At 37.8% G+C, this 15,901-nt stretch overlaps 1 protein-coding gene across 1 annotated transcript in view; it reads left to right on the top strand.

Annotated features, from left to right (window-relative positions):
* The window catches only part of caly (ubiquitin carboxyl-terminal hydrolase calypso), a 44,225-nt gene extending 40,661 nt beyond the window's left edge, over positions 1 to 3,564 (top strand). Inside the window, exon 8 of the mRNA XM_089636721.1 lies at positions 857 to 3,564. Within this exon, the coding sequence (XP_089492847.1) occupies positions 857 to 1,027 (171 nt within the window). The 3' untranslated portion in view covers positions 1,028 to 3,564. The remainder of the gene's footprint in view (positions 1 to 856) is intronic.
* Positions 3,565 to 15,901: the final 12,337 nt, after the last annotated feature.

Genomic DNA, 15,901 nt, shown 5'->3' with positions numbered 1-15,901 from the left:
ATCGATATAAATCGTTATATAAAATTTTTTCATCTACATAAAAATAAACTATATGTACCTTAATTATTGTAATTTTTTTCCTCACTTTTTTCGGGAATAAAAAAAAACGTTGAAAATACCCTACTTTGTGTTTGCCATTTACCTCCTTTATGTGAATACCACACAGGATTTCCAAATGCTCCCAACTGTCTATATTAAGATCAAATATTATCTCCCCATATACAAGGGGCTTATCAATAGATATACAGTATAAACACCATCACACCATGGAGCATTACTACCAACAAAAAACCTGAAATTGTGTAGCTCACGGATCGTCGAAACTATTACTTCTATTGTATACAAGGGGCTTATCAATAGATATACTGTATAAACACCATCACACCGTGGAGCATTACTACCAACAAAAAAACTGAAATTGTGTAGCACACGGATCGTCGAAACTATTACTTCTATTACCTTTTTAGGGAATATAATTTTCTCTACCTGCTATCCATTACACCAAATACACTCTCGACCATAGCTCTTTGGCCCCTGAAGCCGCAGATACACATGCCAGGGAAAAAGTATGATTTTTGGTGAGTAGCTAGCATGCTAACTACTTGAGTATGTGTAGATCAGTATACACACGCTAGCTACAGGCATGCTAGCTATTCACATCAGTTATCAGCTCATTTTTGACCAAAATTGGAGAAGCAATATTTTAACTCTAAGCCATCTGTATGCTGTTTTTATATTATTGTGTTAAGCCACGACTTATTTATATTTAAAGTGTGTGCACCATTATGTGTATAGCAAAGACTTGTCAAGTAGTTTCCAGAAGTAGGCAGCTAACACTAACCTATTGTTATTGCAGGTGGATGACGCTCGGCGGACACACAACTACGACGAGTTCATCTGCACCTTCCTGTCCATGCTGGCGGAGCGGGGGCGTCTGGCGGAGCTTTTGGCCCCGCTGTTAGGGGCCCCGCACCCCGCGCCCCACCGCAACCGCAATAGGAACCGCCCCCGCGCCAAGAGGAAGTGAAGTCTCCTGTATCTCTGAGATTTCTTGGATAATAACATGTACCAGATTTAATAAACAGCTAGAGCGGCTTTCACAATCTGCAGCTCCCTTACTCTCTGTTCTTATGAACTTGACTACACACATTTATACTGTTATACATCACTTGTACATGTCTCCTGTATCACTGAGATTTCTTGGATAATAACATGTACCAGATTTAATAAACAGCTAGAGCGTCTTTCACAATCTGCAGCTCCCTTACTCTCTGTTCTTATGAACTTGACTACACACATTTATACATCACTTGTACATGTCTCCTGTATCTCTGAGATTTCTTGGATAATAACATGTACCAGATTTAATAAACAGCTAGAGCTGCTTTCACAATCTGCAGCTCCCTTACTCTCTGTACTTATGAACTTGACTACACACATTTATACATCACTTGTACATGTCTCCTGTATCTCTGAGATTTCTTGGATAATAACATGTACCAGATTTAATAAACAGCTAAAGCGGCTTTCACAATCTGCAGCTCCCTTACTCTCTGTTCTTAAGAACTTGACTACTATTATAATATATGGAGTTCCTTACAAAATCTGTGTAAAATATTGTTCTAGTCCTGGAAGTAGAAGAATGGGCGGTGGCGCTTTTTTGTTGTGTACCTATATTAGCATAAAATATAGCAATATTAGATGTATAAGATAATACTTTTTTATTACCTCTGTAACTTTTGAACATCCTTTCTCAATATCACTGTCTATTTTCGGGCGATATACGTTACCGTGAAACCTTTTATTTGAACTCAACCTAAGTGAAATCTATGCAACATATTTAAACTGCCGGTTTTACTAACCTATGTTTCCAGAAAACGCACACCGCACTTATTAACAATTCTTGTCTCTATCCAAAAATGCCACAATTCGTCACTTTTGTTTATCTTATTAGACCATACCGATCACAAAAAACCTAAAACCTGTTTTAGGTTTTTTGCTTTTTTTTACCAGTGAATTCACTTATCTGTTTAACATCTAACTGAATTAAAGTATTGTTATTTATAACCTTGATATAGGGATCAAATGAATCTGCGCTATTTTTCTCTGGTTCGCTCGCAGGCACCCGAGACAAAAAGTCCAAACAATTGTCCTTTGATTCTATGTATTCGATTGTATAATTAAATCCCGCCAGCAATATAACGTATTGAGATAATCTATTTGCTACCATTGAAGGTAACATTTTTTTTCCCAGTGGCAGACAGTCAATAGCCAAAATAAACTTCCTACCATATATAATAAGTACTGAATAAATTTCTAGAGAACATACCTAATAGCTAATGCCTCCAGATCTATTATTGCCTGCCTCAGTTAATGGCCTCGAAGCATAACCTATTGACTGTTTTCGTAAATATGAGACTTGCCCCTAACCCTTTCGATGATGCATCCCTCCTCAGTTTGATTTTCTGATTTGTATTGAACATTTGGAGTCAAAACATTTTTTCTTGTGAACGCTTTTACTGTGTCCAAATACTCTTTCGACACCATGGAACTGGCAAAAAAAGGATGAAAGTAGATTGAATGCTGTTGAAATGAGATCCCTGAGGCATATGTGTGGTAAAAACATGTTTGATTGTGTGAGGAATGTGGAAATCCGCAAAGAGTGCAAGGCAGATGGAAGATTAAGAAAGGGACGCTTAGATGGTTTGGGCATGTAGAGCGAATGAGCGAAGATAGGAGTGTAAGGAGGATATATGCTGCAAATGCGAATGGTAGCATAAGTCGGGGACGCCCGAGGAAGACATGGCACAATCAAGTGAATCAGATATTCGAGTCGGGCCATGTCAAGAGTCAGAATAATAGAAGAGTATGTACGAGACGATGTATGAATGTAAATGAGGCAAGAAGTGTGTGCCAAGACCGAGTTGTTTGGCGGTCCGTCCTCTCTGCCTACCCCTGCGGAGAAACGGCGTGATAGTTAGTTAGTTAGTGAATTCAAACTGAAAATAAGTGCTTTTCAAGTTCATTTTACTGAAAAATTGTGCACCACTTGAGCTATCACCTCTTCAAACCTTGGTAATGGATACTTGACCATTACTAATTGTGGATTTATTGTAGCTTTATGGTCTACAAATTCTAATTTCTCGTTTTTCTTTTTTTACTACTGGAACAATAGGAGATGCAATCTCACTAGTAGAAACTAACCAACTTCCTTATTTCTTTTCCATTTTTTCCCAGATAGCAAAAGGTACAATTCTTGCCTTACAAAACTTAAGTATAAAATATTTATTTACCGTTTACTTTATATTTATTGAAAGTCCCCAATTTGTCTGAAAATACTTTTTTATAATCCGGTTATATAAGTTTAAATAAATTATTAAAATAATTTTTCCTATTATATACCGCTTTTTTCATTTAACACGTTAACTCCGCTAAATCTGATTCCAAAATCTTGCATGAATTTCTTCCTACCAATGGGCTAAGGGCCACCTTCCTACCAAAATACACCATTTTGAACAGCAATAAACTCGTGTATCATGTTTCTAAATTCTACATGTGCAGACATTAAGCCACAAACTTTTAAATCGGTCTTATCATAACTTGTTAAATTTATATCAGCTATTCTATTCAGCTTTTCCAATTTTACTTGACGAAATTCGTGATTCATGTGCTTCATTCGTTACAACACTTGACCCCGAATCCAGCATGCATAATAAGCCTTAATAACAATAACACCATTAATAACAATCCTTGTGATATACAACTTCGAAACATTTATAAAAGATATAGAAACATTTGTACCCAAATAATAAGAAAGGCCAAAGAGATATATGTATGTATTACAAACAGAAAATAGAAAACTGTTATAATGATCCTAAAAACTTTCGAAAACATTTAAAGAAGCCACTCACTCTCAACCTACTAATCCTACTAATGACTTAAAACAACTAAAAGTAAATGATAAAATATTTAGTTTTTCTAGTAATCCCGATTTATTGTTAATCACGCAAATAAATACTTCTCAAAAATAGGTGAAGAACTCACTAAAAATATCGATGTAAATCATAACTCCAGTGCACTAAACTATAATACAAATTTGCCCAACAACTTGCATTTTGGTCTAAAACAAATCTCAAATGAAGATACTAAATTGATAATAAACTCATTAAAAAACTCGTCTTTAACTGGCGTGGACGATATATCAAATATTGCCTTAAAAAAAGTTTATTAAGAAATAACCACTCCCTTAACAAATCTTATTCCTAAGTATCCTAAAAGGCCGATTCCCCGACAAACTAAAACACGGAATCATAATTCCAATACATAAAGGAGGCTCTAGAGCGGACATAACTAACTATCGTCCAATTACATTACTAAATTCACTATCTAAAGTCTTTGAAAAAACTATTAATAATCAGCTAATTGAATACCTTGAACAAAATAACATACTATCCCACAACCAGTTTGGATTTAGGAAAAATAAAGGCACCTCCGAAGCCCTGGCAACAGTTACCGATTTTCTAAATGAAAACTTAGACAAGGGTTCAAAATGCATATCAATGTTCTTAGACCTGTGCAAAGCATTTGATACTATCTCTCACTCTAACCTGTTACAAAAACTATCTAATATTGGTATAAATGTTGATGAACTTATTATTATTAGTGATTACCTGTCAAACCAAAAGCAAAGTGTGAAAATCAATAACTGCAATAGCAATCAATTACCAATTAGCTACAGCTTGCCTCAAGGAATCGTTTTAGGTCTCCTACCTTGTTCTTAATATACATAAATGAATTGTGTAATCTTCAAATAGATGCCAGAATTGTAAGTTTCGCTGATGATACGATTCTCCTCTTCAAATCAAGCAATTGGAATGATGTATACATAAAAGCTAACAGGGGCATAACTGTGGTTAAAAGATGGCTAAACAATAATACACTAACAATAAATGTGACCAAAACTAAGTACATTGAATTTAGTATCAATCCTTTCTTAAGAACCCCAGAAAATCAAATTGAAATATGTGCTTGCCCCCTGACAAATGCGATAACATGTGATTGCTCTTATTTAGAACAGGTAAATAAAATTAAATACTTAGGTATTATTTTTGACAGCAATTTGAATTAGAAACAACATATAACCACTACAGCAAACAAACTTAGAAAATTCATTTACTTTTTTAGACAAACTCGCAACTTTCTCAACCTAAACCAGCTCAAAACAATCTACTATGCACTTTGTCAATCTTTAATAGAGTATGGTATCATAGCATGGGGAGGAGCAAACACTGCCGCCATTGATCCAATCTCTAAAGCTCAGAAACTTATAATAAAGATTATCCTCAAACTAAACAAGCAGCTCGGATGAAATCTTTAGGAAAATCTGTGTTATGGATATTAGGCAACTTTATGCCAAAAACATACTAGCATACCTCTTCAAACACAAAACCACTTTTGACAATGTCCAAACTGCTCGTGATACTAGAACTAAAGGACAAAATCTCTTACAAATGCCTTTCGCTAAAACAACTTATGGCCAGAGAAATTTTAGATATTTTGCAACAAGGTTATATATAATGCTCTCCCACTAGCCATTAGACTGAACAATTTTTTTTTTGAAATATGAAACAGATACCAAGTCTTGGATCATCAGTAGAGATGGCAAAATTTAGCATTAATTTTCAAATTTTTTAGCATTAAAAATTGGAAATTTAGCGTTTTATAGCATTTTGAGGCATAATTTAGCGTTTTGTAGCAAAATAGAAAAAAATGTATATCTTGAATGTTTTTAGCGCATATTTTAAGTATTTTTGGTAAAATATATGTTTAACCTTCATTTGCAAGTATTTCCATGTGAAAGATTATAAATAATTAATTTTAATATTAAATGAATAAGGAAGGAAACTCTAAGTACGGGTCGAACACAAACACAACAAATGCAGATTGCGATTAACATCAATAGGCGTCATTTATTTCGCACAAATTGTGTTATGTCAAAAAGCAATTTTAGCCTACAGTACAAAAATATTAAATATTTACACATAAAATAGTAACAAAATTATAAAAAATCGTAGGAAAGGCTTCCAAAAATTAAATAAAGTAGGCATAATACTTTTCCCTGCACATTCACATGAAACTACCTTACTTATGCATTTTTCTTAATTCTTCTTTAGTTGTGCTGGACTAAATATTACTGTATCAGCTTCTCCAATTTGTATGGTTCTTTGACTTCTGAAATACGCTATATTCTCGGAAAGCGTTTAAATTCAGCGTACAGTATAAATTAAAAATATTAAATATTTACACATAAAATAGTAACAAAATTGTAAACAGAGGTAGGACAGGCTTCCAAAAATGAAATAAAGTAGACATATTTGAAATACAGGTAAATACAAAAAACAATGGAAAAGGCACTTTACTGATTGAATGATAGCATTGCGCACGTTTCAATAGTGGGCTCCTTCATTCTCGTACGCCTGTCAGTCAATACCCGGTATTTTCGGGAAATTCGCGCCTATTTCGCTAAATAGAATAATTTAGCTGAAATACGGCCAAAATCACGTTTTTCGCGTTAATTCGCGAAATAGAAATCACTGGAAACACTTTCAAATGTCTTGAAACGCAAAGAAAACTTATAAATGCCCTATTTTCGAACCATAAATATTTTTTCGCGTTTTTAGTTAAAACGAAATTTTGCCATCTTTAATCATCAGTCAAGACAGATCCAAGATCAAAATTTTTATAAAAACCACTTCATAAGTATGTACTCCAACTAGATGCTGATTAACCAATGTATCATTTATTATTATTTATTATTTTTTATCATTTTCACATTGTCATTTAATGTAATGAAATCTTATGTGTATCAAATAATATGTAACACTAATTTATGTATCCAATACGTCTGTCTCGACACAGGTATATCCTAGTGAGACAGAAATCGAAAAACACCTGTAAAAAAACTTTATATTGATAATAAAATAATAATATTTCTACCGTTTCAATAATTATTTTAACCACGACTAATCTGAATTATTTTTTACTGAGCTATTTACGGACATATCTAAATAAATATTCTGTTTTTGACAGATGTGTTTTTAAAATGTATAAGTTTGTGTCTTTTGAAGTTGAATAGTGAGTAGTAGTGTGAAGTGGTCAGTAATATTGGATTGTGAACGGCCGTACCGTATGCTTAGTTTGTATCATATACATATCTGTTTGTATCAATACAGGAGGCAGATACCTTTTGAGCGTTTTCGTTATTTCGTAATCTTATTGGTATATTAACTGTACTGATCAGTCCATGATGCAGCAGAAGTAGTTGGTAGTCATTACATTGCGGTTGTTTCTATCCAGTATTTAGTAGGTTGATACTCCGAACATCTCAGAGTTGGGTGAGCTCATCGTCCAGGGAGTGAACAAAGGAGGATATGTCTATTGTTGACGGTGATCTGTATTTCCCGAATACTGAAACATTATTAATGTTTATGAGTAATCAGTTAGCATATATGAGTTGAATTTCCTTTACGATTCCTTGGATCTCATTTTTAAGATAAATTGTCACTCCGTTTTTCTGTTTTTTATGGTGTATGGATAATATACTGTACGGGACGTGTTTGCCTGTACAAGAAAATACTCTAAATAATAAGCACCGGCACACATCAGTCCTCAACCTGGGTAATGATTTAAGTAAAATACCGTGAGGTGTTCTATCCAAACCATCATAAAAGAAAGACGATTCAAATCAATATTCACATTTTAATTAGATATATTGTACTGGTATACAGAATGTACAAAGGGGTGTAGCTCATAGGTACTTCCTATTTCTTACAGCCAACCCAATTCACAAGAAATAGTTATATGTATTTCAATACAACTGGGTTTTAATACACAGATAGAAATTGAGACAATCGGAATTCTTTCAGCGACAATTTCAGATTGGAGTGCATATGATACAGCAAATGGCGCAGGCAACTGCTGCAGCAGAGGCCAGTTCAATTGGTAGCCAGCAGGAATTGGCCAGCCTTTAGGTGATCAACAGGAATTGGCCAGCCCTTAGGTTGTCAGCATCAGGGGCCAATTCAGTCGGTAGCCAGGAGGAATTGACCAGCCTCTAGGTTGTCAGCATCAGTGGCTAATTCAGTCGGTAGCCAGGAGGAATTGGCCAGCCTCTAGGTGATTAGGAGCACTGGCTAATTCAGTCGGTAGCCAGCAGGTATTCGTCAGCCTTTAGGTTGTCAGCATCTGTGGCTGGTTCAGTCGGTAGCCAGGAGGAATTGGCCAGCCTCCAGGTTGTCAGCATCAATGACCAGCAATCTGCAGCAGCAGGGATTGGCCAGCCTCTAGGTCAGGGGTGCTCCAACTTGAACTGCTGGCGATCTACCTCAACATTATTAGATTCCGATCGATCGACTCTGAGAGGCTGCAAGTATGTGTGATGCAGGATTGTCATCTATGTGGGTAGGGTGTATCGTGGCGCAGGTATAAGTGTATATATAACGACGTTGCATAATTGAATGGCCACGAATCCACATAGAATTTGGAGGAACGAGAGAAATTAGTTGGCAATATGCATTTTTTTTAGTCAAGGTAGGTGGAGGTCTGCACTAAAAAGTCAATAAAAAAACTTATATTTATTCAAAATTGCAAATTTATTGGTTCTTACAAAAAACAAACGAGTTCTAGTTTCTAAACTTAACTGAATAATGACTTTGGATGTTGAAGCGTGGCACTGCATGTCCTCAGCATACTTTTCATACGATGGTACGTAATTACCGAGTGCTAATCGCAAGCACGATGACATATGTTCGTCAGTTAGTCGATTGCGATATTTTGAATTCTACAAACTACAAATAAATAATAAAAAAGATGACATGGAAAATGGGAAATTTTTCTCGAGATCGACTCAAAAAGCACTCGCGATCGACTGGTCGATCGCGATCGACCGTTTGAGCACCCCTGCTCTAGGTGATCAGCAGCACTGGCTAATTCAGTCGGTAGCCAGCAGGTATTGGCCAACGTCTAGGTTGTCAGCATCAGTGGCTAATTCTGTGGTGGAAGAACTATATGCAATTTTATTCGGTTGTTAAAAATTCCATCAATATATTTATGGTCACTTGGTAGATGTAGAAACAGATCACAAACCATTATTCACGCTTTTTAAAAAATCACTAGCGGAATGACCTGCGAGATTACAAACGGATGATGATGTCACTTCAATGTTATCATCTAGATGTGAAATATGTACCTGTTAATTATTATTACATTGTATTGCCGATACATTATCATATGATACAGAAGTAACAGATGCGGAAAAAGAAAATTATATCCAAATTAATTTATTGATGTCAAGTGTCTAGCTGTCTCAGAAGAAAAACTCAAATCACTAACTGAGGCGACGAAACCGGTTAGCCGTCTAGCAAAAATAAAGTCGATTGTTGCGTTAAACCATATTGGAATTTTCAAGTAGAAAAACATATTGTTAATGATTTGGTATTTAAGGGACCTGGTTTAATTATACCACTATTTTTACGTCCTGAAATATTAAAAGATATTCATAAAGGTCACTCAAGTATGTCAAAATCAAAAAAATTAGTCAGAAATATGATTTTTTGGCCGAATATCAACTCTCACATTCAAAATGTTGTCGATCAATGTCAGATTTGTACCAAATTCAAACCTAACAACCCGTCACAGCCTCTTTTGCCACAATTGCCACTAATTTCCCCTGGGAAAAGGTAGTTGTCGATTTAATGACTTTCAACGAGTCAAACTATCTTATTGTTTTATTTATTTATTTATTTATTTATTTATTTATTTATTTATTGTTTGAAACATTTACAGAGTGTTAACAATTATAACATTTATATTATTTCGGTGGGAATGTGCACATATATTAACACCCCAATTAAAAATGTTCACAGCATGCGTAAACAAGGTTTAGTTGATATTAGGCGGAGATGCTAGTGGTGAAAGAAAAGAAAAATACAAATATAATAATAATTAAAAAGAAATATAAAACATGAATATTAAGTATGAAATATAAAATATAGTAAATGTACAGAGAAAGGATAAGGAAGAAAAGTAAAGAAAATAATAAAGCAAATATATCTCTTAACTGTTCTCCATAACATATCATGGTAGAAGATGGTTAATTTGTTTTTTAAAATATGCGAGACTGTTTGCGAATATATCTATAAGGTCGCATTCAACTGTATTGTACAGACGACACATTCTAGATAGTGGATTGAAATATGCAATATTATTATTAAATATATCAATATGGAATATATTTTGGCTCCTTAAATTATGTCTATTAGGGACTTTAATATGAATATTGCTCAGACAATTAGTGGTAAGAAGTTTATCATGAATAATTTTATATAAACATATTAAGTCTGCAAATTGTCTTCTTTTTTCCAATGTCGTAAATTTGAAGTTTAGTAGACGTTCTTCATAAGATTTGAGTGAGGCATTTAATCCAAGTTTATATGATAACAGTCTTAGGAATTTTTTTTGCACAGATTCAATACTTTTAGAATATTTTATATAATGTGGGTTCCAGATAACACTCCCATATTCCAATTTGCTTCTGACCAACGAGTTGTATAATGTTATAATGGATTGGGGGTATTTAAATGGTTTCGATATTCTATGAATGAATCCAATCATTTTCATTGATTTACTTATAATATCATTTATGTGTACATCAAACATAAACTTTGAATCATTGTGACATAGAAAATTTATTGCTTTACAATTATAAGGCGGAAACTGTCGTCAAACATTTAAAATCTTTATTTTCACATCATGGGATACCGTTAACATTAGAAAGTGATAATGGACCACCATTTAAGTCGGCCATTTTTATTTTTTTTTGTTAGGAGTGGGATATAGAACATATCACTCTCACTACCAGTCCAAACAATCCTCAGTCAAATGGTTAAGCTGAGAGTTCAGTAAAAATTGTGAAGAATATTTGAAGAAAGTGCCTAAGGAATGCAGCGAGCCTGAACCCGAGTTTTAAGGGGCAATCGACTTGCACCTAGTAAAACTCGATCACGCAATCTACACAACTCTGAAGCAATGCAGCTAACCTGAACTCGAGTTTAAAGGCAATCGACGTGCGCCTACCAAATCACGATTCCGCAATCTTCACAACTTCTAGGCAATGCTGCCAACCTGAACTCGATTTTATAGGCGCAATCGACGTGCACCTACCAAATCACGATTCCGCAATCTTCACAACTTCTAGGCAATGCAGCTAACCTGAACTCGATTTTATAGGCGCAATCGACGTGCGCCTACCAAATCACGATCCTGTAATTTACACTACTTCTATGTAAAGCAGCTGGTCTGAACTCGATTTTAAAGGCGCAATCGACGTGCGCCTACCAAATCAAGATTCCGCTATCTTCACAACTTCTAGGCAATGCAGCTAACCTGAACTAGAGTTTAAAGGCGCAATAACGTGCGCCTACCAAATCATGATTCCGCAATCTTCACAACTTCTAAGCAATGCAGCTAACCTGAACTCGAGTTTAAAGGCGCAACGACTTGCGCCTATAAAACACGATACCGCAATCTACACAACTCTTAAGCAATGCAGCTAACCTGAACTCGAGTTTAAAGGCGCAACGACTTGCGCCTATAAAACACGATACCGCAATCTACACAACTCTTAAGCAATGCAGCTAACCTGAACTCGAGTTTAAAGGCGCAACGACTTGCGCCTATAAAACACGATACCGCAATCTACACAACTCTCAAGCAATGCAGCTAACCTGAACTCGAGTTTAAGGGGGCAACGACTTGCGCCTATAAAACACGATACCGCAATCTACACAACTCTTAAGCAATGCAGCTAACCTGAACTCGAGTTTAAAGGCGCAACGACTTGCGCCTATAAAACACGATACCGCAATCTACACAACTCTTAAGCAATGCAGCTAACCTGAACTCGAGTTTAAAGGCGCAATCGACGTGCGCCTATCAAATCACGATTCCGCAATCTTCACAACTTCTAAGCAATGCAGCTAACCTGAACTCGAGTTTAAAGGCGCAACGACTTGCGCCTATAAAACACGATACCGCAATCTACACAACTCTTAAGCAATGCAGCTAACCTGAACTCGAGTTTAAAGGCGCAACGACTTGCGCCTATAAAACACGATACCGCAATCTACACAACTCTTAAGCAATGCAGCTAACCTGAACTCGAGTTTAAGGAGGCAACGACTTGCGCCTATAAAACACGATACCGCAATCTACACAACTCTTAAGCAATGCAGCTTACCTGAACTCGAGTTTAAAGGCGCAACGACTTGCGCCTATAAAATACGATACCGCAATCTACACAACTCTTAAGCAATGCAGCTAGCTTGAACTCGAGTTTAAAGGCACAATCGACGTGCGCCTATCAAATCACGATTCCGCAATCTTCGCAACTTCTAGGCAATGCAGCTAACCTGAACTCGAGTTTAAAGGCGCAATAACGTGCGCCTACCAAATCATGATTCCGCAATCTTCACAACTTCTAAGCAATGCAGCTAACCTGAACTCGAGTTTAAAGGCGCAACGACTTGCGCCCATAAAACACGATACCGCAATCTACACAACTCTTAAGCAATGCAGCTAACCTGAACTCGAGTTTAAGGGGGCAACGACTTGCGCCTATAAAACACGATACCGCAATCTACACAACTCTTAAGTAATGCAGATAACCTGAACTCGAGTTTAAGGGCGCAACGACTTGCGCCTATAAAACACGATACCGCAATCTACACAACTCTTAATCAATGCAGCTAACCTGAACTCGAGTTTAAAGGCGCAATAACGTGCGCCTACCAAATCATGATTCCGCAATCTTCACAACTTCTAAGCAATGCAGCTAACCTGAACTCAAGTTTAAAGGCGCAACGACTTGCGCCCATAAAACACGATACCGCAATCTACACAACTCTTAAGCAATGCAGCTAACCTGAACTCGAGTTTAAGGGGGCAACGACTTGCGCCTATAAAACACGATACCGCAATCTACACAACTCTTAAGTAATGCAGATAACCTGAACTCGAGTTTAAGGGCGCAACGACTTGCGCCTATAAAACACGATACCGCAATCTACACAACTCTTAATCAATGCAGCTAACCTGAACTCGAGTTTAAAGGCGCAATAACGTGCGCCTACCAAATCATGATTCCGCAATCTTCACAACTTCTGAGCAATGCAGCTAACCTGAACTCGAGTTTAAAGGCGCAATCGACGTGCGCCTATCAAATCACGATTCCGCAATCTTCACAACTTCTAAGCAATGCAGCTAACCTGAACTCGAGTTTAAAGGCGCAACGACTTGCGCCTATAAAACACGATACCGCAATCTACACAACTCTTAAGTAATGCAGATAACCTGAACTCGAGTTTAAGGGCGCAACGACTTGCGCCTATAAAACACGATACCGCAATCTACACAACTCTTAATCAATGCAGCTAACCTGAACTCGAGTTTAAAGGCGCAACGACTTGCGCCTATAAAACACGATACCGCAATCTACACAACTCTTAAGCAATGCAGCTAACCTGAACTCGAGTTTAAAGGCGCAATCGACGTGCGCCTATCAAATCACGATTCCGCAATCTTCGCAACTTCTAGGCAATGCAGCTAACCTGAACTCGAGTTTAAAGGCGCAATAACGTGCGCCTACCAAATCATGATTCCGCAATCTTCACAACTTCTAAGCAATGCAGCTAACCTGAACTCGACTTTAAAGGCGCAATCGACGTGCGCCTATCAAATCACGATTCCGCAATCTTCACAACTTCTAAGCAATGCAGCTAACCGGAACTCGAGTTTAAAGGCGCAATAACGTGCGCCTACCAAATCATGATTCCGCAATCTTCACAACTTCTAAGCAATGCAGCTAACCTGAACTCGAGTTTAAAGGCGCAATCGACGTGCGCCTATCAAATCACGATTCCGCAATCTTCACAACTTCTAAGCAATGCAGCTAACCGGAACTCGAGTTTAAAGGCGCAATAACGTGCGCCTACCAAATCATGATTCCGCAATCTTCACAACTTCTAAGCAATGCAGCTAACCTGAACTCGACTTTAAAGGCGCAATCGACGTGCGCCTATCAAATCACGATTCCGCAATCTTCACAACTTCTAAGCAATGCAGCTAACCGGAACTCGAGTTTAAAGGCGCAATAACGTGCGCCTACCAAATCATGATTCCGCAATCTTCACAACTTCTAAGCAATGCAGCTAACCTGAACTCGAGTTTAAAGGCGCAATCGACGTGCGCCTATCAAATCACGATTCCGCAATCTTCACAACTTCTAAGCAATGCAGCTAACCGGAACTCGAGTTTAAAGGCGCAATAACGTGCGCCTACCAAATCATGATTCCGCAATCTTCACAACTTCTAGGCAATGCAGCTAACCTGAACTCGAGTTTAAAGGCGCAATCGACGTGCGCCTACCAAAACACAATCCCGCAATCTACACTTCTTCTTAGCAATGCAGCTGGTTTGAATTCGACTATAAAGGCGCAATTCACATGCGCCAACCAAATCACGATTCCGCAGTCTTCACAACTTCTAGGCAATGCTGCTAGCCTGAACTCGAGTTAAAAGGCGCAATTGACTTGCGCCTACCAAAACACGATTCCGCAATCTTCACAACTTCTAGGCAATGCAGCTAACCTGAACTCGAGTTTAAAGGCGCAATCGACGTGCGCCTACCAAAACACAATCCCGCAATCTACGCTTCTTCTTAGCAATGCAGCTGGTTTGAATTCGACTATAAAGGCGCAATTCACATGCGCCAACCAAATCACGATTCCGCAGTCTTCACAACTTCTAGGCAATGCTGCTAGCCTGAACTCGAGTTAAAAGGCGCAATTGACTTGCGCCTACCAAAACACGATTCCGCAATCTACACAACTTCTAAGCAATGCAGCTAACCGGAACTCGAGTTTAAAGGCGCAATAACGTGCGCCTACCAAATCATGATTCCGCAATCTTCACAACTTCTAAGCAATGCAGCTAACCTGAACTCGAGTTTAAAGGCGCAATCGACGTGCGCCTATCAAATCACGATTCCGCAATCTTCACAACTTCTAAGCAATGCAGCTAACCGGAACTCGAGTTTAAAGGCGCAATAACGTGCGCCTACCAAATCATGATTCCGCAATCTTCACAACTTCTAGGCAATGCAGCTAACCTGAACTCGAGTTTAAAGGCGCAATCGACGTGCGCCTACCAAAACACAATCCCGCAATCTACACTTCTTCTTAGCAATGCAGCTGGTTTGAATTCGACTATAAAGGCGCAATTCACATGCGCCAACCAAATCACGATTCCGCAGTCTTCACAACTTCTAGGCAATGCTGCTAGCCTGAACTCGAGTTAAAAGGCGCAATTGACTTGCGCCTACCAAAACACGATTCCGCAATCTTCACAACTTCTAGGCAATGCAGCTAACCTGAACTCGAGTTTAAAGGCGCAATCGACGTGCGCCTACCAAAACACAATCCCGCAATCTACGCTTCTTCTTAGCAATGCAGCTGGTTTGAATTCGACTATAAAGGCGCAATTCACATGCGCCAACCAAATCACGATTCCGCAGTCTTCACAACTTCTAGGCAATGCTGCTAGCCTGAACTCGAGTTAAAAGGCGCAATTGACTTGCGCCTACCAAAACACGATTCCGCAATCTTCACAACTTCTAGGCAATGCAGCTAACCTGAACTCGAGTTTAAAGGCGCAATCGACGTGCGCCTACCAAAACACAATCCCGCAATCTACGCTTCTTCTTAGCAATGCAGCTGGTTTGAATTCGACTATAAAGGCGCAATTCACATGCGCCAACCAAATCACGATTCCGCAGTCTTCACAACTT

The sequence above is a fragment of the Hesperophylax consimilis genome, chromosome 10 (assembly GCF_061612785.1).
Source record: "Hesperophylax consimilis isolate HC1 chromosome 10, BYU_Hcon_1.0, whole genome shotgun sequence".
Lineage (NCBI taxonomy): Eukaryota > Metazoa > Arthropoda > Insecta > Trichoptera > Limnephilidae > Hesperophylax > Hesperophylax consimilis.
Note: the sequence above shows the minus strand (reverse complement) of the source record. Positions and strands in the feature narration are given on the sequence as shown.